The 25,347-nt window shown below is 38.5% G+C and overlaps 1 protein-coding gene across 1 annotated transcript in view; it reads left to right on the top strand.

Moving 5' to 3' along the window:
* NTNG1 (netrin G1) overlaps nt 1–25,347 on the top strand; it is a 147,198-nt gene that overhangs the window by 79,258 nt on the left and 42,593 nt on the right. Inside the window, exons 4-5 of the mRNA XM_058808749.1 lie at nt 10,623–10,795; nt 20,501–20,527. Of these exons, the coding sequence (XP_058664732.1) occupies nt 10,623–10,795; nt 20,501–20,527 (200 nt within the window). The remainder of the gene's footprint in view (nt 1–10,622; nt 10,796–20,500; nt 20,528–25,347) is intronic.

Here is a 25,347-nt window from a genome sequence, read left to right as displayed (position 1 = left end):
CTTTTCTCAGTTATAGTCCCCCAAAGGTTACCAAAATCAGTATGAAATTAACCTTGCTTGTTTCTCATGTAGCAGAAACACTGCTCTCTTGACAATAAATATTCCCTACTGTGACACAATAGGTGTTATGCCCTGAGTCTTTTTCTAAGCTACTACAGATATTTCTGCTTCAGCCAGGTCTGTCCTGCATCAGTCATGGATACAAATTCCTAACAGCTCACTTCGGGTATTGCAGCATGCAAGAATAAAATTTCTCCCACTGCAGACAGCTAAATGACATTTTTGAATGGGATTTGTAAACCATGTCCACTTGGATGGTAATTTAATGGCCACAATTTTAGACCTCCCACACAACAAATTGTTCCTTTTCAGTGTTGTGCTGGGAAAAAGAATTTGGGACCAGCTGGCAGCTGATGCTGTGAAATACTACTTACAAATAAAGACAGGAAGCTTGGCATAATCACTGGCATCTTAGAGCAGCTTTCTTGGGAGAGCTGCTGAGCAGATGTAAGACTGGTACTTATTAATTAAACTAAACCCAGAAAAATTGATTTCTCAATAAACTTCAAAGTGGTGATGCACATTAGCACAATGCCGGGAGTTTCAAATCCAGTGTTCAGATCTGTATCAGGAAAAAAGAGAAGGAAAAATTACTCCTAAGGATTTCTTAACTTCTCCTTTTAAAACTGTAAGCTATAAAACTTTGCAGTGATATATTGCTGCACCTTTCATGCAAGATTTGTGTACCACATTCTTAGATCTAGCAGGCTCTTTAACAACTGCTGCAATACAGTGGGTGAATTCTGCCTGGTGGTATTGCTGTGATTAAGATAGAAGGTGGTTTTCAGGTGTCTTTCCATGTCTGTTGACTTGCTGATAATGATAACTGCCAAACGATGGATGGCAAACTAAGAATGGGTAAGAAGAACATTGGACAGCACCAAAAAATTTTAAATACCAAAAGCTTTTCTTTTTTAATATCCTGATGGCAATGAGTAGTTGTCAAATCTCAGATAACGTGCACCCTAACTTCTTTGCACTATCAGACAGACAATGGCAGGGTACTGCCAAGCAGACTGTGTTATTCCAGCTGGTGGGTGGAGAGAGATGTATTCTTGTCTCAATACACCTTGCTACTCTGATATGTAACACTATGGGGAGCTGAGGATATTCAGGTTTTTACCATCTCCTAGTGTTTCTTTATATTTAGAGCAAACCAATTAAAACAGAAGATACATCATGGCAACTCAGAACACCTGGGCTCTGTATTACCTCTGCAACACCTGCTTCCCCCTCTGCCCTCTCATCCCATCCCTGTGTCGAGACATTGATTGCTGTGTGAAGTACAGCAATTTAGTAAGTGAGGCCAAAAGGATTCTGGTGAGAAAGAAAAAAAATTCTCAAGTGAGAGGGAAAGAAAAAGCAAAACTACTTGTAACACTGATGTACTTGGAGTTTACATCAGCTACTTTTTCTCAGTTCTTCATTGGTAGTCTGGGATCCTACCAAAACAATCACTAGTGTTAAATGACCAGTTGGTAGCACTGGAAGGAACTGTCATTCTTGACCTTGATCTTCATCTTCACAAGAGGTTTTGCTTCTTTTCTGGTAGAGACATGACCATGTTTGGCAGCATCCTTCATGTAGGTAAGAAAAGCTTCCTATTTCTGAGGTTAAGTATTAGAGCAAAACAGGTGCATGGAAACAATGTGGAATACTGGGATCCTGCCTTGACAGCAGTCCTGTCCCTAAGCACATCATATCTGGGCTTCTTATCCTCCACTGATTCCCAGTTTCCATCCCATGATTATTCAAGGCCTTGGACCTGCCACTGAAAATTATAAAAAGATTATCTGTCGCTACCTAAAAATACAGCCACCAAGCTTAGGATAATATGAATGAAAGCTGGAAACAAATTAGGCTTCATTTCAGGCAGTGTGAACTAACATAAATTCATTGAATTTACAGGAGCCAGATGGATTTACTTCAGCTAAGAATCTGACAAAGTGTGTTCACGAGTGAAAGTATTTGCAGAACACGCTGCTGGCAAACTCTAGCAGATTTTATAATCACTTTCTTTATTGACACATTTCCATAAAAACTAATACCTCTGAAGAAAAATGCAAAAATGAATATTTAGGAAGGGAATGGAAGTTAGTTTTCCACAGCAGCTAACAGCAGCTATATAGTCAGATATTTATTTCTGCTTTAACACTTAGAGAATGTGGAATCAAAGTTAGGAAAAGTATGTGTCCACTCCGCTTGGCTAAGTTTATAAAAGTGTTTAAGGATAGGTATTTTTTAATGTGGTAAACTGGAATAACTTGGACTCAATTAGCTATTCTGTTCTATTAGACATATGCATCAGTGGATTACTTTTAGACTTTGGATCTAAGAAACTGAAGAAAGTCTGAATATTTTCTCAAGTCAGAATATCTGTTAGTCTGTGACACTCCTTTATGCAGTCACAAAATCAGAACAGTTATAAATGCTTAACTACTGAGGCATTTGCTCAGGTTACTGCCTCCTTTCTGGGTTTGTGATGCGTGCAGTTTGTCTGGAAGGCTGTCATTTGGTAACCTACTGCATTTCAGAAGCATTTATAGTTTATTTGGCAAGGTATGGTAGTTGTGGCCCTCTGTCTGAAAGAGGCAGGGGCAAAGGAGAAGCCAAGCCAGAAGGACCTGCCTCAGTGTTTTGCTTCAAAAGGAAGATAGTATGCATCTATCAGACAATAATCAATATTAATCAAGTACAGGTTGAGATATAAATTGATCAGCAGTAATGCTGGAGTTGGTTGTATTGCCAGCATTTACCTCACAGTATATAGAAATGCTTACTAGCATACGAACACAATAAATGTTATTAATGTTTAAATTTAGCACTTGCATACTCTTATTGTTGGGTTGGCTTAGTGCAAACAGTGGGCAATTCCATGCCCTGCAAGCTTTCTGTGAGCCTTGGGACTGAGGGAAAGGGAATTATGCTGCCCCTTTGGACTTTGTTTTCTTTTTTAATTTCAAGCTCTCCAAACTACTTGGAAGTAGGCCGCTGAGAAAGCAAAGCAAACATGCTCTCTGTGCCTTGGCTTTGCTCTTCCCCACCAGATACATTATATTCAGCTGAGGCAGAATAAGAAGCTATTTTCCCCAATTTTCCATACTGCCTGTGGGAATCTAATTCAATTTCCTCCCAAATTTAGCAGTGAAAACGAAACAGTAAAGAATAAAGTTGAAGAGGCTTCTGTAAATCTCTGGATTCTAAGGTACTAAGGTGCAGCAGGATTACTGGGCACAGGTTAAAATTCTTTTCTAACCGCAAAGCTACTTACAGATTTAAGAAGCTTAAAAACCTGATCCACCATTAGTCCTTGCTTTGCAAATGAAAGAATAATGTATCTACCTATACAAAGTTATATTTGTTATTATTGAATTTGTTTATCCCTTATTATTGATGTAGCCCTATTCCACAAAGGAATTTTTTTTTTTCAGTGAGAGATTATGATGTATTAGATAAATTCAGGGAAAAGGACAGGGGAAAAAACTGGTGACCAAATGCATTTCCAGAAATAAACAAGAGAAAAAAAGGACTCACATGTCATTACTCTCACTATGGTGGCTACATTTAACCACCAGACCACAGGAGTCTTATTCCTGATGTCCAGAAAAAGACGCAGTGCCCTCTCTGCATTTAGATTCCATACATCATTGTGGACCTAAGATACTTATATGACTAAAAAAAATATTAATAGAAAAGAGAAGTTACTTTTTTGCTTCATATGAGCCAGAACATTTGTTCAGCAGACCTACTTGCAGCCAGCAAGCCATGCCATTTTCTGAGTGTCAACTGTCCTTAGGTGGTTTTGACCCTTTTAGCTCAAAACTTCAGATGGGTTAGTCCTTACAGTGAGCATTGGTAGCCAAGACTGCAGTAATTATCTTGTTACCATTTTGATGAAAGTGTGTCTGCTGCATCCCCACAGAAATAAATTGGCCAGCAGTCATTTTATTTCTTCACAACAGTATCCTTTATACTTATTTTTATCCCCACAAAATCTATTAAGCTTAGAAAACTACAGTAAGGAGCAGCATACTTTGGGGTTTTGACATGACATGGAAAAATCTTGCAATATAATGAATAATATTGTTCAGCCAACATGATGTTTCTGAGACTCTGAGCCTCAATGAAAATGTCTTCACTTATCAGAGAAAATTAAAGGATAACCAGGCATACCTAAGTAACGATGTTTACCTTGTACACTTGCACAAACAGTGCAAGTGTTTTGTAACTTACCTGTACATATAGTTTTTCAAGTTATGATGAATCTGTCTGATAAAGAGTAAAAAAATTTTAAAAAATTAAATCTGAAAAATAATGATTCAGTGACAAAGATTTCATGGTATATTTTGACTTTTGCTGTCTCAATTTACATCTCATCCTCCTTCCTGGCTGGAGTATCACTTCAAATGTATTTGTAATGTGGAATTTTCCTCTGTCTACATTACATTAGAAACCTGAACCTCACTGGGGAAGCTGCCTCAAGGTCATTAGTAAGCTTGAGAGGCATAATGTAGATGACAGCCTCAACACGTTTGATGCCATGATAAACACGGCCAAGTCCTTTAGGACAACTGTAACAAGGTGCTGGAAGTAGTTGCTAGCACTGGGGAGCTGACTAAGGCTCCTAACATTGCCAACAGTGTTTTAAAATGCCTAATTAAAACTGTGTGGGGATGGTATTTTTCATTGTGTGGGCAGTAATGTGAAGAGCAAACACACCAACTCCTCTGCAAGCTCAGGCTTGGCTTACCTGGGAGCAGGGAGCCGACTCGTGGCGTGCAGAAGGGAAGAGTCTGTGCAGAAGGCTTCCAAGTTGGTTTCAAGTTAATTTTCTAAACTTTGGCAATGACCTAGAATGATTCAAAGATGTATCTAAGTGAGGAACATATGGCTAGTCGTTAAAAATGTATCAAAGAGCTCCTCTTGTCTTTCTTTCTCGTGAATGATCTCTTGAACATCAAGGATCCCCTCACGTGCCCCCAGTCTGTTGGTTGGCACTCCCCTGTGGGAGCGTCAGCACGCTATTAGCAATTACCTTAGTGATATTTACAGCATTTTAATGTCACTTGCCTGTATGTAAATAGAGTCTGTGAGGAGCACAGCACACCCAGGGCTCCCACCACAACAGCACTGCTCCGTCAGTGCACCACAGCGCTCCTGTGCCTTATGTAACTGCCAAAAATATCATTTCAATTGCTTTATGACAAAATAATGAGTCTGTCAGAGATGAGTGGTCAGAAAAACAAATTTGTTCTCCCACACAATTAGGGTTTATAGCATCGGACAGCAATATCAATCTCCAGTGATTCAAAATTGAATTTGCACGTTGAGGGAAATGTGTTCTTGCGTGTGCTATAACCAGGCTGCTTAGCAGGTTGAACTGGGAAGATGGATATCCACTGTGCTGCAGAAACATCAGGGTGGAAGTTTCCAAATGCAGACAAGTTCTGTGGGGCCATGGCATTCACTTCCACAAGCTCAGCACTGACAGATCTGCCCCACCAGGAGCAATAATAAAAAAGTCTGCAAAAACTGTCACCAGATATAAATGGCAGACAGCTTTTCCCTTCAGGTAGAAGGCCATTTCAAGGCCTACATCTCTCCATACGTGACCTAATTGTCCATGGAGTTGTTGATATTTATAATCATGGACTTCAGTCATTCTCTGTAAAGTCATACAAGCATTAGACCTCAGCAGTGCCATTTACAGTGAGCATGTACTGTATCTCAGAACTGCACTTTGCCCTTAACATTTGCTGTGTCCTTACATGAGATTTTGCCCTTAAGCTGTTAGTCAGTGCAGTGCAGAGGCTGCAGCACAGACCCCCTTCTGTTTTCCAGACCTTAACCTGCGCTCTCAAACCTGCTGTACTGATTAGAGCTCCCTCTGTCATCCCCTTCTCTGTGCAGGCAAACCCACTTAGTGTGCCAGCAGCTGCTACCCACCCACTGCTACCCAGTAATTGCCTTTCTGGGTGTGTGTACATCATACCCTCTACAGGACTTGGACTTTCTTCTTTGGATTTCTAAATGGGCATGGAATACTGGAACTAAGTACACTGGAGCTGAAATCAGTTTTTTAGGTTTTCAGACCTTCTCCATTCTTATACAAGCAGGCCAGACAATCACATTTTACCAATGGAAGCATCAACATAGGGATTGTTGTCTTAAATGTGCTTTGTATGTAATTAAACCTTTTGTTACTATTTTAGATTGACAGCAGTAACAGCCTTCAAAGCAAGTGGCTAATGAAATTACAAATGGTACCTAGGATTTTCAGTAATAATTTATCACCATGGATATTCGTATAAGATAACAAAATCCTTCCTTCTCTCTGGAGCAGAAAAGAAAGGTAATCTTCCATAAGAAAGAGATGAATTTGGTTATCCTCCACAGGAAGCTGATTGCACATCTTGAGTGATCTGCTGGGAGCCCAAATCAGCTCCCAGATCAGTGGTGCTCAGCTGATTGACAGCTGGAATTCCTAAGGTCCAGACTGTGCTGCTTTGTTTCCACACCACTGACAATCCAGTGTATCTCATCAAAAGAGTAATTCTCTCATGGTCTATCTGGGTGCTGCTTTTACCAAAATAGCCCTCTTTCTGTAACCCTAAATATTTGTTTTCCTTAGTGCCTATTCTGCAAATAGAAGCAGCTTTTTTATTGTACTCTAGTCATCTCTCAGCCCCGTTACGCTCATTTACCTCTCTCAGTCATCCAGAGAAGTCTGTCCCTCAAGCACAACACACATTTCTCTGCAGAAGTCTCTGAGACTGTGCATGTGTACATTCTGATGAGGTCCCTGGGACAGATTGCCCAATTCCTAGTGAATCCTTCATAAAAAACCAAAAGCATAGGAAATATTATTTCCCTGTTTCTGTCTCCACATACACCACAGATTTTGATACTGGCCTGGTTTTCCCCAGACAGGGTACCCTCCAGTTTGCTTTCTACAGATGCTTCTTGTTCTCTTTCAGTTTTAGCACTGCCTGCATTTTACACACATTCACTGTTCAGCCACGTCCTTGATTTGCAGTGGAAATCAGGATCAGTCTCTTCAAGATCTATCAAGTGGCTTCCACAAAAAAAATGGTGCAAGAGGAGAATCAGAGCCTCTGGTTCAGTCTTCTGAACATCATCTTTTACTTACTCTTCCACTCTTTTACTCCTTATATATAGTTGCTGACACTAACAGGACTATCAGTTCAATCACTTCAGATTCTATAAATCTACAGATTTTTTCATAGTTGTATGAAAAAAATCATGAGCTAAACCCAACTTTTCTGTTGCCTACAAGGCGGAGTTTTTACCACACGTTATCTGATCTTTTGTGGTTTGGGTTTAGGAGGGGTTTTAAATATTTAATTTTGTGCCTAGTATAACTAACTCTTATTAAGTCAAATTTTACATTTTTAATATGAATGTACTTTTAATCTTAATTTTAGCTAGTCTTGAAGTAAAACTCAGTGACCACATTTGTTCATTATTTTCTTCTCATTAGAAAGTGTACACAGCTGTTTGAAGTTTTCTGAGGATTGTTTGGAAATTCACCGTGGTTGGCTCTTTTTTGCTCAGTTATTAATGTTAGATTTGGGCCTGCAAAAGTTTTAGATCAGTCCTTTTGTTTTTTTTTTTTGAGTGATTGAACTTATGTTTCTCTTATTCTCTTTAAATCATACTCTTAGAAGGCTACACTACTCGCTGCTTTCCTCACATAGGTTTTTTTTTCTTTTTTGTTTTTTTTTGGGGGGGGGGGCATGCTTTGGGGTTTGGGTTGAAGTTTTTTTTTTTCAGTTTTTTATTATTACTTGGTATTTTCTTTTAAGATGGGATGCAACATTCTGGGTAATTCTGCTGGGAAAGCTTTCAAAAATACATATAAAGCATATAAATAAGTTGATTTGCATAAAGGCATTGATTGAATGAATCTTTGATTATTCCACTGGTTTAGGACAAGAAAAGCTATTTAGCAATTCTTCCACTTACGAAGCTAAGTGGCTAAAATGTCCCTACTTTATCTCGTGTGTGTTTAGTCTGAATGCCTATATGGAGGCTGTAGGTTTTAAATCTCAGTTAACAGGGTTTTAAAATTTGACAGCTACTTCTAGAAGAAAATGCATTTTGCTGTTTTTGTGCAAAGCTGCCTGTACCTGGTACAAACACAGCCCTGCAGGATGTCTCACTGTCTCTGTCTGGTGGGGCTTGGTGGCTGCAGTCACACAGGATGCCTTGTGCAGGACCCCAGAACAGCTGCCTGGTGTTGGTGTGGGTGCTGCACCTTGGGCTGAGAAGCATTTCCTCTGCAGCATCTTGCCCTAAGGAGTTCAAACAACGGGCACCAGGACAGGCAGCAGAGCTGGGCTGCCCATGCTCTCTTGCCTGGGAAATCAGGGAAAGGAGGAGGCAGCCTCTAAAGAGGTGGGGGACACAGAGGGATTAGGGCAAGTGGGCAGTAAAAGGAAATGGTGAGGCTCTATGGGAATTATTTGTGTATGCATGTATATATCCATACATGTAAATACATGCATATATTTTGCATATATATGTGAAGAGGCAGGGCACAGGACTGGATAGAAGCAGAGGAGGATGGAGAAGTCCAGAGTCCATCCAAGACTTTTACCCATGCATGCAAAACTAAGGAAGGGTCAGTCTCTCTTCAGGAACATCTGACAAGCACAGCATCTAAGAAGTGCAAAGAGATTTTGCACAAGATTTTGTGACACAACTATTCTTTATTTTCAGGTGCTTGTTAAAAGAGCTGTGAATATTTACTCCAATTAGCAGAGGGACGTACCTTTATCTTCCCCCACCTCAGTTCCTGTACAAATCTGCAGCACCCTTTCAGAGCACTAGGTACTACAGCTTTTCCTCAGAATCAACCACTTTTTTCCTCTTGCCTAGATCAGTTTGCTGCCTCTGACACTGAGTTCCTACAATAAAACAGACATCTGCTCCTGAGGAAAGAAATCCAGTCCTTTCCTCTCTCTAATTTGTTCTAGTTACTTGACAGTCTCTCCTGCTTTTCTCCTCTATTTTTTGGTCTTGTTCTTACTGTATATCTCTCCTGTTTGGAATGTTCCATTTTCATACTCCTATGGACAGTAAAACAACCCATGGCATTTTTAATAGCAGTACCCTTTACCAAAAGGTTCAGTGTCTAGTGAATAGATGGATGTCATTCACTGATGCCCAGACAAGCATCTTTCCTTCTGCTATGGCAACTCACTGAAAATTCACAATTGATTTAGTCTTCAAGCACACATATTTTGTAAACTGTGTAAAAATTATTCTCTCTTGTCCAGCATATTGAATACATTCTGGTCATTTCAATTTTAAAAGTGCTGAACCTGTTTCTCTTTAGAATGAGCATTGCTCAAATAACAGCAGTTTCATTCATTTCTAGCACAAAGGAGAATGCTCCACCATCTACTGTATTACATATTCTTGTGGATTTTCTCCAGCAGCTACTTATGACAACTGCAAGCTTGTTTTACCCTGGGGATATATATGTATGTGGCCAATTGCTTCAGGTCATATTCCTTCCAAATGGAAGTCAGCTTGACAGGTGTTAATTTGCACTTGGCCATTCCACATGTTGTTCTGCTCTAATTATTGGTCACTGTATGGAACAGGTGACAAATGCCCACATGAGAACCCTGCAAATTACTAGATGTATGGTCATTAGGAAAACAAACAGGAAAGGTCACTAAATACTGGTTTTCTCTCCAGCCCCAAACAGAAATAGATTTTAGCTGGTTTTGACATCCGTTGGAAAGGGATGGAAAGAGGTGAAAATACCTTACTGTTTATGAAACTAACTTCCCATTCTGTAAGTGTCCTAGTTTCAGGAAAAGGGGGGAATTTAAGGAAAATACAATTGTTTTAAGACCAGATGCAGAATCTGGTTTATCTAATGATTTCGTCACAAGGCTTGATAAGGTTTCTTCCCCAAGTAAAACTAAATGTGCCTACCAAAATAATTTGTCTGACCTTCAGCTACTACAGCTATATTAAATTAAAGCAGGAAAATAAATTTCCTTTCTGAACAAGACAGTACTTGCTGAACAAGAATTGTAAGACACCATTATAGTGAGCTTTCCTTCTACTGAAGTGTGGTATTGCAAAGGAGATCTAAATGAAGTCTGTTTTCTCAGGCTTCCAGGGTGTAATTTGGACCAAATTCTGTAAAGACATAAGCACAGGACTTGTTTTGTTCCTGGAAATAGTGACTCTTGAATTTTTGCAAGACCTATCTGTAAAAAAAAAAAAAAAAAAAGAATAATTTATTTGTTCTCAGTGGTGCTGCCTTAGTGAAAACAAGATTCAGTGTCTTGGAATCTTAGTGACATTTCTGCCTTTACACCTGTGTGAGCTGAAGATCTGCAACTTGCTCTTTGTAGGGATGCTTTGTGATGTCATGCTTTCATGGTAGAACAATAGCAGAGGGACAGCACAGAAATTGAGCAGTTGCCATAGGACATGCTTTTCTAAAACTTGAGCTTAAACTCACCTCACCTCTAAATAATATCCCACTTTGTTTTATTTTTGCCTTTTAAAATTAGGTGTAAGTGCAACCTTCATGCTACTGGCTGTAAAGAAGAAAACAAAAGACTACTTTGTGAATGTGAGCATAACACAACGGGCCCAGACTGTGGAAAATGCAAGAAGAATTATCAGGGCCGACCGTGGAGCCCTGGTTCTTATCTGCCTATACCTAAGGGCACTGCTAATATCTGTAAGTAGTTTTGTATAATAAGGATATTTCATTATTACAATTCTGCCCCATATCATGACTCTGAAGGAAGATTAATGTTTGCAAAGGTTTGCCATTTCTTTCTGACTCAGTGTGTATAACTGGACAAGGTGTCAATTTGTAAGTGCTAATTGTAAGTATACATTATCTGTGCTCTCACGTGGTTGTAGATAACTTCCAGAACCATGTGTTTATATCCATAGACACATCCCTGGACACTGCACAGAAAGGGCTAAGGAATGAAAAAAATTAGGACTCTTCACATAAAAAATACACACAGATAAGAGAAAACAGTGGGAATAACTGCAGTACTGCTCCAGCCATGGTGCCCTCAGCTCTCTATTCATACATCCTTGTTGTCTTGAGATTAGTGACACTCTCAGCTCAACATGTGAGATCCTTGCTCATTTTTTCTCCATTTAAAAAAGGGGGAAAAAAAAACTACCTCAGGCCAGATTTTTCATATTACTAACTAAAGATCTACAGGTTGGGAAACGTTTCCCTGATGTTAACCTGCAGTCCAGATTCAGATGCACTCTTGTAGATCAAGTATTGAAGAGAGAAAGCAAGGGCACAAGCTGAGGTTTTACAACTCCTTGTTTCCAGCTAACAGTCACTCCACAACACACAGCTGTACTGTTCCAGCACACTTCCATATTATCCAAAGCAAGAAGGTACTGACAGCTCTATTTCCTGGTTCTGGACAAGATTGGGCCAAAATAAAACATGGTACTGAAAGAGAGGGCACAAAGACAATTATGACCCTCAATTCTCCCTTTCACACATATATGAAATACACAGTGATTCAGAATCCCCCTGAACTGAGCAGCAGAATTAAATTTCTTTGAAGAAAGGACAGAAAATGAGGATACCTTTTGACAGAAGTTACTAGCTGTCTTTAAAAAAAGTCCACAGTTTTGCCCTGATTAAAAGCAAAACATTCATTTTAAAATATTAGATATAACAATTTATTGAAAAAGTTATTTGAGAGAAACAGAGCTATGTATGCAGCTGAAGGAAAAGTTTAAAACCAGGAGCAATGTGCAATGCTCAGAATGTTATCTAAGACTTCAAAGCAGCAGCTGTGAAGAATCAAAACTCAGAAATGAAGATCATAGGAAGCAGGACCTTATCAAGTAAAATGTGAGAGTAATAGACCAAGTAACAAACCATGAAGTGTGGGGGCATGAAATTATGATAAAATTCTTACTGAGCAGAAAAAAATGAACTTCCAAAAAGCAGGGAAAAACATTTTGTAAGAGTATTCACTTTTTTTTGCCTGTTATAAAAACTGAGTGTGGCTGACGGAATTAATACTTGAAAGCTATGTTTGGGAAATATGGTGAGATTTACCAGGTTGATTTTAGCTAAATTCAGCTTGCTGTGAGTTTTACCTCATTCCCAGTCAGCTGAGCACGCACCAGACAGAACAGTGGAATTAGCACCTACTGAAAGTGTGTCTGAAGCTTGTTAAATCAACTTTATGTTAAAACAACAACAGTGAATTTCAGCAGATATACAGCTTCATCAAAAATCAAAACATTTTGTAAATAATAGGTAGTCATTCCTGGGGTTGATGATGATGATGGTAGCATCATGAAAACATAACGTTGTATGGGCTGACAAATACTCCACTTACCTCAAATCCTGACTTCAGCAGTCATCGGCAGCAGGAATTTCTGGCAAACAGGAAGAAGCATGAAGGATTTCTTCTTCATCTTCTTAGTTACCATGAAATAAACTGGCTTTCTGAGCTGGACTGCTGGGGTTGCTGGCTGCTGAACAGAGAGAGACACCCAACTGACATAAGCTTGACCTCAGTGATACCTTATGGCAATACCTTTCAAATTTTAGTGAGACAATGAGTGAAAGGTATTTTATTTTTCTTGCCTTAAATATTTTTCCATGGTCAAGCCAGTACCTCCTCAGATAAGGAAGGAACAAAGAATAATGCATCTCTGTTTACATCTGATACACCATTTATCATTACATAGACTTGACCTTATCCACTCCTCCAGTCTTTTTTTAAATGACAAATCCTGATCTCTCTGATCTTATCATAAAACCATGCCACATCTCTGGTCATCTGTGCTTTCTCTTCTGGTTCTGTGATGTCATTTTTTTATTTGGTGAGGCTAAGACTCCACATGATATTCTAGACATGACAACAACATGGCTCTTTACAATAACATAAAAATGTGCCTCTTCTATGTTTTGTTATTCTCTAGATCAGTCCTTGAGTCCTTTTTTTAAAACTGTACCACAGTTAAAACATCTCTTCTGGCCTCAAGGCTGACTTAAATTGCAGGTTATATGTTACAATAGTTAGTTCAGAAACATCATATTTGAGTTCCTGTAAAATACTTCTTGGGGCAACATTTCCTCATAGCAATTCTTGTTCAGTACCATTTACCTCAGATGCTAACAGACTTAGAGAAAATTTCTCAGCAGGTGAGAATCACTCTTTCTTTGTTGTGAACATCAGTGAAAACAATTAACTTAGTATTCAATATTAAATTAATTAGTATTAATAATATCTCAATTGCCTATCTTCCCAGTTATCTCTCTGGGCCTCCTGCTTCTAGTGTGATGGTTTTAACAAAAAACAATTTCTAACTTCTGTGTCCATAGGAAGTTGATTCTCAAAATACTGTGGTTTATATTTAAATTGGCAGATTTTATGCTTTTCTTCCCATCTTTCTCCATTGAGAAGACTTACACGTTTGAAGGGTATCTTTCCAAAATCATCTACATTCTGTTGTTTTCAATTTCGCATTGGGGTTTGGATTTTTTTTTTTTTTTTTTGCTTATAAGAGAGCTAATTTTTATAAGTTACAAAAAAAGAAATGAGTTATATATGATTATTCTGAGCCTCTCATACACTTGTCCTCCAGCTGCTTCCAGGCTGTTTGCATGCATATCTTTTTAGATGTTCTTTTCACTTTTCTTTTATCTAACTTCTTCATTTTCATTTCCTTGCTTTCTCAAAGTTAAATATTACTGCAGTGTATTTTTTTTTTTATCCTTTTCCTTCTCCACAAGCATGTTGAGTTTCAGTCCAGAAGTGATTCTCTGATAACTACTTCTTGAATTGTGTCCTATGCACTGCTTCAGAACTAAATCAGCTTCTCTTCTTGTGGGTTGTCTAATTCTTAGGTACAAGCAGCATTCATTTATGGTATGTAAATCTTCGTTTCTTTTGCCACTTCCTGATTTAAGGCTGTATGTGTTGGAGCACATGAAGTTTTACATTACTGTGTAAACTCTGCACAGCCAGTGCAATTTCAGTTAACTTGTTGCCTTTATGTCACCATCTCCATCGTGTGGTCAGCAGTGCAGCCCTGGTGTTGTACTCTCCCTAGTCAGGTGTGGATTCTGAAATAGTTCCTGGAACATGTTGCTAGAAATAACTTCCCTTCATATATTACTTCAGTTCTCTGGGGGCACTTTGTATAATCCAGTAATACAGTGTTCCTTTGATACTTCTCCTTCCTCTAATTTTCAAAGACCATCTTTTTCATCTAAGACCAAATTATTTAAAAATTTAAATATATTTGAAGTTTACATGAATATGCTTAAATAAGATACAGTTAAAAATAGTTGTATAAATGAAACACTCAGAAATTTTTTTTCTTCTTTCCACAAAATAAAAATATACTCTTTCTTGAGATTTCTCTGAATTTGTGAAATTTATTCAGATTCAACAAGAAGCTTAATGACTATTTCTAAATCTTTCCCAGATGGAACTTCTTTTATTTCCATAGCTCTGTCTCGGCCATTTTTTGTGGCCAGTAAGACTTTATCATACCTTTTCAAGCTACAGCCCCTGAAACAGAAGACCATTGCAGATTATTCTGTAGTCATAGCGGAAACCTTGACTCAAAGCTGTTTTCTTTATCCATTTATCTCTTCACCATTTTAAGTCACCCTGACTTCTTCAGGAGAATGCAAAACATATTTCCATGCTTTCCCTGTGAAAGACAGCAAGTACTCTGTTGTTTACTGGCACTAACAATATTTCTCCATTTGTCTCCACACAGCATTTATTTTATATTTCCACTCTATCTTATTGACTATTTTGTGATTACATTCATTCCCTCGTGCTGCCACATTCTATAGATAGTTTTTTCTGCAATATGTTTTGACACACAAAATGAACTTATTGAATTTCTCTCTACTTGGTATTACAGGATAGCTTTTCTCCTCAGCAGTTGTATGTGTCTGACAGCACTAGCCCTTTTCTTCCTCTCATTGTTTAGATCATCTTTGGCACTTAGGTTCTTTGCTCCATCAGACAGAGCTGTCTCAGACTGCACTGAGCTGCCCCGCATCAAAGCCTGCTCGCTTTGTGTCAGTCCCTTCACCACCAATAACCTGTATCAGAAGTGCCCCACACTCAGCAGAACTCCCAGCTGTTACATGACTGTTGTAATTCATTGTTCAACATGAAACAAAGGGTTGGCCTTTGGGAAACATTGGTGGTTCTTTTCACTCAAGAGTCAGGCAGACAATCTCAGTTTACCAAATTTCTCCTGCAGTGGGTCCCCCTGCCATGGTACAGCCTCTGTCTCAGCAGCACAGCCTTAAACCTCCCTGAAAGGCAAAAGACTTACAAGGCATCCATGCAGGATGGATGCAGAAACAGTTTCTGGCAAAATTTATGGCACCTCCAGAAGTGCACTGGTATTACCCTCACTGATGTTCAGTTTTCCCCATAAATACTTGCTGACACAAAGCCATCCTGAAGGACCAGCATAAATGAAGTTGTCCAAGAAGTTGCACTTTGTAGTCAGGAATCCAGGTAACCTCTAACTGAAAGGATCACACATCCTGCTTTCCAGTCAAAGCAGACTCATAAACTAGACAGTGTCCCATTTTCTAAGGGCCCATTCTCCCAAGTACCTGGAAGTTTTCCAGTGTCTTCTCTATGACTTGAGTTGAAGGAATGGGACACTAGTATTAAAGTTACAAAATTTTGCTCCTTGATGTTTTCGACAATGTGTTTCAAAGAGAAAAAGGAAGATATCAATCAATGTTACAAAACAGCAAAGCTTCATATTGCTCCTATTTTATATTTATATTACATTTACTAATACTAATATTAGTAGTATGTAATATACCTTCTGTAAGTCCATGAAGCTTACAGAAGGTATAAAGCCACAGGAACATGTCACACAGAAGGCTGGGAAACTTAGTGTGAGGACAAAACTGCAGTGTATCAACAGCATTCAGGTAAACAGGAGTGTCAGGAAAAACTGCAAAATCTGCAACTGAGAAACTCATTTTCCTTCAACTGGGTATCCAGTGCAATAGCCAGCAAAACATTGTACGTACATACTTAAAAACAATGTATTATAAATAACATGCTGTATTTTTCACTCTACCCTCTTGCATGACCCTGCTGAGCTGGTTGGTTGTGCTGGCTGTGGTGACATCTGTTGCTGGGAAATGTTTCTGTATGTCACTGGTTTCAAACAACTCTGGTTTTGCCATATACAGTGAAATGAAAGAGACTTCTGGTCCTTAAGCAGCAGCAGCATGGGAAGGCAAAGTGTCTGTTTTAAGATATTCAAAGTGCTAAAAATAGTATGAGTTTCAGGCTTTTCAAAGTTTCTAATATTCTATCAATAAATTACAATTACTTGAAAAAGAAAATCTTTTGATCTCACTGGGTGTTTCCTAAGCAGAATTTTCAATACTGGTTTGGACTCACTAAAACATAACATGAAGAAGTCCAAATTTTAAAAGATGTTACCCAATAAAACAATAGCCATTTCCTCTGTCCCATTTATTTCTGGTAATATCGCTTGGGAAAGCAGAGGTGAGGGATAACAAACTTCATCAAAGCAGTTCCTTTGCTATGAATTCAATCTATACAGAGGAACGACTGCAAAATTAACAGTAGCAGGAGTTCTGGGGCTCTTGCAATGAAACAGATGAAATTTCCAAAGAATTTTCTTTCACTGTGTGTAATCCTTCGTCTGACTACAGGTTTAACAATCCATGAAAAGTTTACTCCTATGATCATAATGATCACTCCCTTTGAGGGATTACAAGACACCAGTATCATGGAGCTTCTCGGGGCTTTAAATTGCTAGAGAATTCAGAAGTTCTGAAATTGATGCTGAGCATCTGATATTGCAATCATTCCTCAATGGAAGAGCTGCAAAGGGAAGAAAGACTCACTGCAGGGAGTCATGCTGCAGGGCAGATATTCTAGCAAAAGATTGGATGAGGCATTAACATCCCTGCTCTGACTCTGCTATGCAAAGCTCTGTATTTTGTTCCTGTTTAAAGAGTCCTGCCAGAAGCACATGCAGGCACTGACAATGGAGGTGCTAAGAGGGTCTGCAGGGTATGACCTGCCCTGACACTGGAAGCAGCAGTGTGGTCCTTCTCACTGAAAGCTTGATCCATTTCTTTGTGTTAAGGATTTCACACTGACACAAACTAGAGACAGAATCAAAAACTTGCTTTCTTCGCTAGCATCTGATTTGCTTTTTTCTTCATCTCAATAGCCAGCTCCATGGTAGCTAAGAGCTAAAACAACCCATTTCTGGAAGTAGGGGAAATGAGAAAATTACAGGGCAGATGCAGAAGATCGTACGAAAGGAAAACACCAGATTTTTTTCCTCTCAAGTAATGCATATATATTTAGATGCACTTACAGTGAACATGTAATATACCAAACCACCGCCCTCAAGTCAAAAATAATAAATAGTATTAGTGACTTTTTCCTGCAATATTTGCAATTTCAGGGGCAATACCAACCTCTGAACTTATTTTGCATGCTTTACTTGATGTGCCTTCACTGTAAATCTATTACCATTAGTAACCATCCCAGTGATTTCAACTGGAAGATAATTTAGGCTGAACATTGCTTTGGTTTAACAACTGAATAGATGTAAATTGAATCCCTTTTTGTACCTTGTTCAATAGAATTGTCCATCAAAGGAGGCCTGATCCTTCATCTCTCTAACCTGTCCCCATCACTTCACTGCTGCAGAGTACTCACACATTTCAGTACAAGGCTGACTGGAAACAATCCACACCATGCAACACCAGGTTCAAGCCAAGGGCCAGCAGTGGGGGGATGACCCCACAGCCTGTGGGTGTCCCCAGCAGTGGGGGGATGACCCCACAGCCTGTGGGTGTCCCCAGCAGTGCAGGGATGATCCCACAGCCTGTGGGTGTCCCCAGCAGTGGGGGATGACCCCACAGCTTGTGGGTGTCCCCAGCAGTGGGGGATGACCCCACAGTCCCCAGCAGTGGTGGCATGGGCAGAGCCCTGCACTCAGGCCCTTGCCTGCCTCCACACGGAGAGAGAAGGAGAGCAGAATCACACCTCCTGTGCCTGATTACCTAAGGACTTGCAGCAAATCCAGCTCAGCTGAATTCAAGAGCTAGCCTCAATATGTAACTCCAGATCTCACACAAACACTCCTTCTAAGAATAATTTCCCCATCATATGTGCGGTTTTCTCAGAGTGTTAATAGATCCTGCTTCGTGGCCCTACATAACCAGCTCCTTTTCCAGACAAACTCAGAAGTGTCATTCTCACTCTCTTTAGTAAGAAGGGCATAAAGTAGTGCACTATCAAGGCCAGTCACCTCACACAGGGATACCTGGTAGTACAAAAACCAGTCTGGTTACAGAACACCACACCAGCTAAGAAACTCTGTACAGAAATAGCAAAACAGCTTTTGAAACAGAACCTGAAGATATCTTTGCAAGGTTAATACAGAGCCCTCAGGCTAGCAGGCATCTTGTGTTCATTATTCTCTGCTCAGGAAGCATTCATCACTATGAATTCATTGAAAATTTTGAAGTACAATAATATGAGGCAAGCAGACTTGCAGGAAAACCTCTTCCTTTGCTACAATCTGTTCAGGAGAGAAAGGAAAGGATATTTGTATGTGTGTGTAGGAGACAGAGAGGTTTGAGGCGGGGGAGTATACCCAGAGGAAATACAAATACCATTTCACAGCACAAGTGTGACTGCGAGAACACAGTTTTTGTCTTTTATCTAATATTTGTGTAGGTTCCATGAGTGTATAAAGGAAAGTGAATCCTGCTAATTTAAACCAGCTACAATGACTTGCAAAACTTGAAACAAGCTGCTATTGAAACTTCAAGGAAAAATATTTGAAAATTGATTGTCTTTTTGACATTTAAAATAAGGGGATAGATGTTCTCTTTAATTATCTTAACCAAAAAAAAAGCACTTTTTGTTACTATTGGAACTATGACCACATTGTTTTATTATGAGGATATTTGCATTTAGCTTTCAATACCTCATGGTGCTAAACTTTTGGAAAATGCACGTTAATCTCAGCAGAAGTAGAAATAATTAAGTTTGCAAACAGCATCTGAGTGTGGGGCTGGGTGAGCAGCAGGTGCTGTCCAGGGTGCTCTGCCAGGCCACAGCTTCCATAGGCTATGAAACCCAGGAGCTGCAATTCTGATATGTGTCCCAGGACTAATGTGGGGAAACATAACAAGTCTGGCTTTGGTCCCCATTCTGCAAATTCTCTTACTTCAGCATTGTCTTAGCCATGCCACAAGTGAGGATTTTTCCCAGCTTGACTCTGCAACCTTGCTGACATTGAATATAATTTATTCTCAAGACATTCCTTCACTTAATTGCAGAGTGAGGTCCATGCTGTCTCTGAGTAAGGCAGAACTTTAAGATAGATGAAAGAAGTGTAGCAGATGTTTAATGGAGAAACAGACAGATTTCTGCAAGAAAATGCATACCACAAAATCAATAAAACTTTAAAAAGGCAAACTGTATTTAAGGAAGAGGATGCAAATACCCAGGATTTCAATACTGACTAACCCAAGTGATGAGCCACAGTCCATTAACAATGGCATTTAATCTTAAGGAAATGGCATTTCAGGAAAGATTTCATATCCATAGTTTTGTGCTGCACACAAAGCCTAGCTTTCAGGGCAGACATGACTAGAAGCCAGTTCTTGAGATTGCATTATACAGCATGAGATCTCACACTGCTTATCCAGTGAAGGAGTTTACTCCTTAACAGCCCCTCCTCTTATGGTAAATTTCACCTGTCTTTGGAATGGTTTCCTTGCATCAATTCGGTTTAGGAATTGAAATGAACACAGAAAAAAAAAAAATCAATGAGAGGCTTAATCAATATGGCCAACCTACTGCATTAGATTGTTTCACTCAATTACATTTCTTTTACATAGCTTAATTTAGATAACTGTCAGGTAAAAGAGGGAAAAAATAGTTCTATACAATTAATGCAACAGAAGGTACCAACTGATTTAAGCAGCTGGCCAAAGCAGTTAGCAGTGCATCTATCCCTTGGTTAAATTACTCTCCTGGATCTGCATAATACATGCATGACTGATATTTTTATCTACAGCATTAAACCTAATGGCTGGTTAGTTGAAATACAAAACTGTTCTGAACAAATTCATGAAGTTCAGAGAGCTGGTATAGATCCCATCTGTCAATGCATTTTAGTGGTCCCTGCAGCCCCATACTGAAAAATCTAAAAGACTGCATTTATAAAGGACTGGGCACATAATGGCAGATGCTTGAGTTTAACTATGTATTGATAAAGAATTCTAAAGATGTTTTCAGAATCTTAGGTGTAATAGCTCACCCAACTACAGCAAACAGCTAACTACACTTCTTTGTGTTTTCTTTCCCTGCAGGTATACCCAGTATTTCCAGTATTGGTAGTAAGTAATAAAACCAGTATTGTTCTGCATTGTCATTCAGCTTCATGGATCTGATTTCCCAACATCCCTTTCTGGTGTAGATAATGTTTCTCTGACAGCATGCCCTGTGGTGCAGGGGCTGTTTATTGGCCTTCCTCTCTGGCATTAACATGTAACTGTTATTATGTGGTCAGAGACAATGTCACTCCTTACATCTGCATTCAGCCCCGGATTTTCTGATTGATCTTATCAGCAGATGAGCACCAAGTCCTATAAAACTAGTGTGACACAAAGAATTAAGACATTGTTGCAGAGAAAATATTTGTTGAGCATTTTGAAGAGAAGTGTTTGCTAATAACAGAAGTATAGGACCAATAATTTTAATGCATGTATATGTGTGTGTAAATTCAAAGAGCAAATGGAAAAGTTTATAAATGGAATAGCTTTCATTTCTATGAAGTAGATTAACAAATGCAGTGTATCTGCTGGAATCTGCATTAACTCTAGCAGGCTTTGAACTCGGCTTTACTCCACAAAATAAATAGAATTGTGTTCCTTCACAGAAAAATGCTTTCCTGTATGTAATCAAAGTACCAAAATGCAACTCAAACTATAACAAAACCATAACACTGTTACATAAAGAACTACTATATCAATGAAAGAGATGATTACTTAAACAAAACACGTGGAGAGACCAAGTGCACAGCAGCTGAGCTGTGAGCCTCGGCTGAGCTCCACAGCTGAGGAGTGCACACAGTCATGGCACGTTAGTTAATTGCCAGTAAAGCAGGGAGGGAGAAATGGGATCCCACTGTGGCTCAAGGAAAGAATATTCCCCACAGCCTTAGCTTTGCAGATAGTTTGGGCACAACTTGCATAATACAGCACAATCACAGTTATAAAATACCACAGTTGTTAAATGCAATTTGCCATACCTGATACCCAAGTGAAAAGTTTTTCACAATTTGGGTAAAACTGTCTCACTTCTTATGATGCAGGGTCAGGACTATAAATTTTTAATCAATTCAGTTTACTTAAGTTGATGAACAGCACTGATTTGTCAAGCTCTAGACAGGCAAGTTAAATGCAATCAAAACTCTCTCCCTTGCAAGTGCAAGTAGCATTAGCAGCTGAATGCCACAGCATCTGTTTTCTGCTTTAAATAGAACAACAGCATCAATGACAATAATGTGCAAATGAAAGCCTTCAATCTTAATAATGTCATTTGCCTGCTCTAGTGTCTGCTCTGGTATTTGCACGCCTGCAGATTCATAGTGATGTGCTATTTTCAAAACTTTGTGTTTATACATAATACATTACAAAAAAAAAATAACTAAATGAAAGAGAATAAGTTTATGTCACCATTCTCAGAAATACTCCTGCCACTAATAACAGAAACGGGATGAATGGGAAATAGTTCTTTGGAGTTTGATTGTGCTATAGTTTCTTAGTACTACTGTGTTGCATGGTCTATATGGTTGTGTTTTCACTTCACCCTCCATACAGCCTTCGTCACCACATCTACCATTTCTGAGCATCAGCAGATGTTGGCCTTTGAAAACTTAATAGGGAAACTCAAATACCTTTTGAACTATGGTGAGCTGAAAGGATGCATTGTTGACCTCTTTGTATTTTACACTGGGATGATTAGTACAGTTTATTTATTACAGACAGAGAAAATTCTGTTTAACATTCTATAGGAAATACAAGAATTTATGCAAATCTGTGTTTTATCTTTAGTCTGCTCTTAATGTCTTGGGATAATATGTGGTAGAATTCGACATGTTTCTTTGTCTACCAGAAAAGGGTGAAGTATGAGCATCTCTTCATGAGCACAAGTAAATACTGATACTCTGCTTGCTTTTTCCATGTGATTTTTCTTAAATATCTCAGGGGAGAAATAAGTCTACTTGCTTAATGTTCTGAACACCTCTCCTATAACATAGGAATAGCAGAATTTTTGTTAAACAAGGATAGAATCCTTAAATTTATCCTGTTCTCAAATAGAATTTAACAGAAGTCCAATTAACACACAAAACCAAACAAGATTAATTAGTCGTGGCTGCTTTAATGGATTCTGCATGATTTTTGTTTTGCCTATACTAACACAGTATTTGTTTTCGTATCAGCAGAGTTTTTCCCCATCTGGGGGCAGGAAGTTACTCTCAGGAGATACAGTTTGGGTTTCATTTTACCTGGCAACAAACACCTACAGGGGGGTATTGGCTTTTGTGTGCTCCCAGATTTTTCTAGTTTATAAAGAGGATGGGGTTGGGGCAGGGGAGTTAGAAACACTAAATTTCCAGCATGCAAAGAAGATGCCACCTCAAGCAATGCTCATTTAACACTTTTTTGAGACTGCAATGAAAGCCAGCAAATAATAAAATATATTCACCTGTGTACACATATATGTATTATTCTCTTTTTTCCTTTTTTTTTTTTTTTTTTTTTACCTCAAAGATATTTGTATTAAAGCAGCTTAGCACTAAAATTTGAACACAAAAAACCAGTGGTCATTAGTAAACATCCTTTCTGATCATCTAGAAGAAAACAAAGCAAACAAAAAAACCCCAAAAACAACAACCCAGAGCTTTTCCATTAAGGTCATTTGTACCTGCTGTTGTCTATCAGTTGAATAATAGGTTCTGTGATCATTTCCAGCATTCTTGATTGCAGTGCTGGCTCTTTCAGCATTTTTCAGCCATGTCTGAAAAAATACTGGTGAAAGTGTTAGCAATTAATGAGTCCCAAAACCATTTGATAATTTTAATCAATGCTTATATACAGTATGTAAATATCCTGAAAACTGCATTATTTTACTTGCTAAAATAATGATTGTACAAATTTTACATAGACCAGTGCATCAAAATGTTCATTATTGTGATGAAATACCAACACTACTAATCTGTACATGGATGCCTTCAAAAAATTGAATCTTCTAAACTATTGCTTCTTTCTTTTTGCAAAGCATAATTCTACTAATTATGCTAAACAGTTTGTTACAGAGGGTATAATTAGATAGAGGATAAGATAGACATGATGTGCAAATAGCTCTGTGTGGGCGATTATCACCTTAAAGCCTGCTGCTGGCAGATGAGTCAGAGTTTAGAGACAGACCATGCACCCAAGTGCAAGATGCAATCACAATAACCAAACAATATTTTCTGCTTTGTTCTCTGTGGTTTTGTTCTTCCTTATAGTCAATTTTAAATTAAGATAACTTTTTTTTAATGATAATGAATGCAAGATGAAGTAATAAAAAAAAAAAAAGACTGAATGGGCACTTTCTTATTTTATTGTTTTCTTAACCTTGAAAAATCTCATAGGTATTTTTCTGGAGCTAAAATAGTGTAAAATAGTGTCTGGATGAGTGTAGCTTTGTTTTTCACATTTGTAATGAAATTCTAATGTGGTAAATATATACCTTAAAAGGAGGTGAGAGTAAATACTAGTGGATTTTCTTTTCTTTTTTAATAACAACACAAAGTATTTTGGACCTGATTTTTGCCCTTTTGCAGTAACCAAGAAGTTCTCTTATTAAATCTTCAGTCATGTGAGCAAAGCCATTACCATGCCGAACTCCAGACTAGAGTCTATACCCAACATGTCAGCAGGGCATAAACATGCATAACTAGGTTGTACATTACTTTTCTATCATTATTTGAGGTCAAGTTTTACAGAAAGCTGTACTGTTGAAGGACCATTAAGATATTTATCTCCTTAAAACACTCAAATATTGTCTTCAGACTGTATCTATTAGTTTGGACATATAAACATTTCAATTTAATTTTATCCAAATCTGACCTTCTAATAAATAATACAGTTAATCAGGCTTCCAGTCTAAGGCAATCACCTTATCTAGATAACTGATTATAATATCAAGCCAGTAGTTGTTTTCCCTCCGTTAATGCTTTGAAGCTCTTGGAATCTTTTGCTTTAAAAATTCAATTTTACACTGTAGTAAAACATTACTGAGCTGAAAGAAAATACAAACAGCCTTTGTGGTATGATGTGCTCATTTGAATACTGGATCTGAGAGAAATTTACATTCCAAATAATTCCATTACAGATAGTTGTACCTGGTAGGAGTCCCAACAAAGGCAGTTTCCTGCTCTATAGTAGGGTGTGACCCCCGAAGGTGAGGAAGCAGAACTGAGCCCAGCACAGAGCAGAAACTGCCTCTTTGCTAAAACTGCTGTGACAAATACATAAATAAATCAAGTGATTTCAAGGGCAGGGTCAGAAACCACCAGTGCTGCCCCAGGGAGCACTGCCAGGTCCTTGGGTGGGATTTGGGAGAGCCTTTGTTTCAGTTTTGCTTTTGCCAGATCCACCAATTTTAACAGATAAGAAGATCTGTGCTCAGCAGTGTCAGACACAGCCACTGACAGTTTAGAGTTGTTTCTCATTCCTCTTCCCAGTTTTCCACCATCATCTTATTTTAAATCAGTCTATCAATCTGAAAACACAGTGTTTTCAATGCTTTTTAATGTGCTGCAATATATAGAGAACTACTCAGTTCATAGTTATCTTTCTTTTAACCATTAATAAATAATCTAGTGATAGGATACTCTAGAAAATAACATGGTAACATTTCAATATGTACCATGGTACCCATGCAAAGCACATGGCACTTGCTATATGCAAGTTGAGCTCAGTTACTCAGGGAAGTTTATAGAGAGTAGAGATGACCCGAAAAGATATTTTAAAATCTAATTATCTATAAAACTTGGGGAGAAATTGTCAGAAAAAAAAGGAAAAAATGCATTTCTATGTTACCCTCTCATCTTCTTCTTTCTGTTCCTTAAGACATCGTTTTATTTCACTGACTGAAGCAAAGA

Source organism: Ammospiza caudacuta, chromosome 7 (assembly GCF_027887145.1).
Source record: "Ammospiza caudacuta isolate bAmmCau1 chromosome 7, bAmmCau1.pri, whole genome shotgun sequence".
NCBI classification, from domain to species: Eukaryota; Metazoa; Chordata; class Aves; order Passeriformes; family Passerellidae; genus Ammospiza; species Ammospiza caudacuta.
The sequence above is the reverse complement of the archived record's forward strand: the minus strand, read 5'-3'. Positions and strand labels throughout refer to the sequence as shown.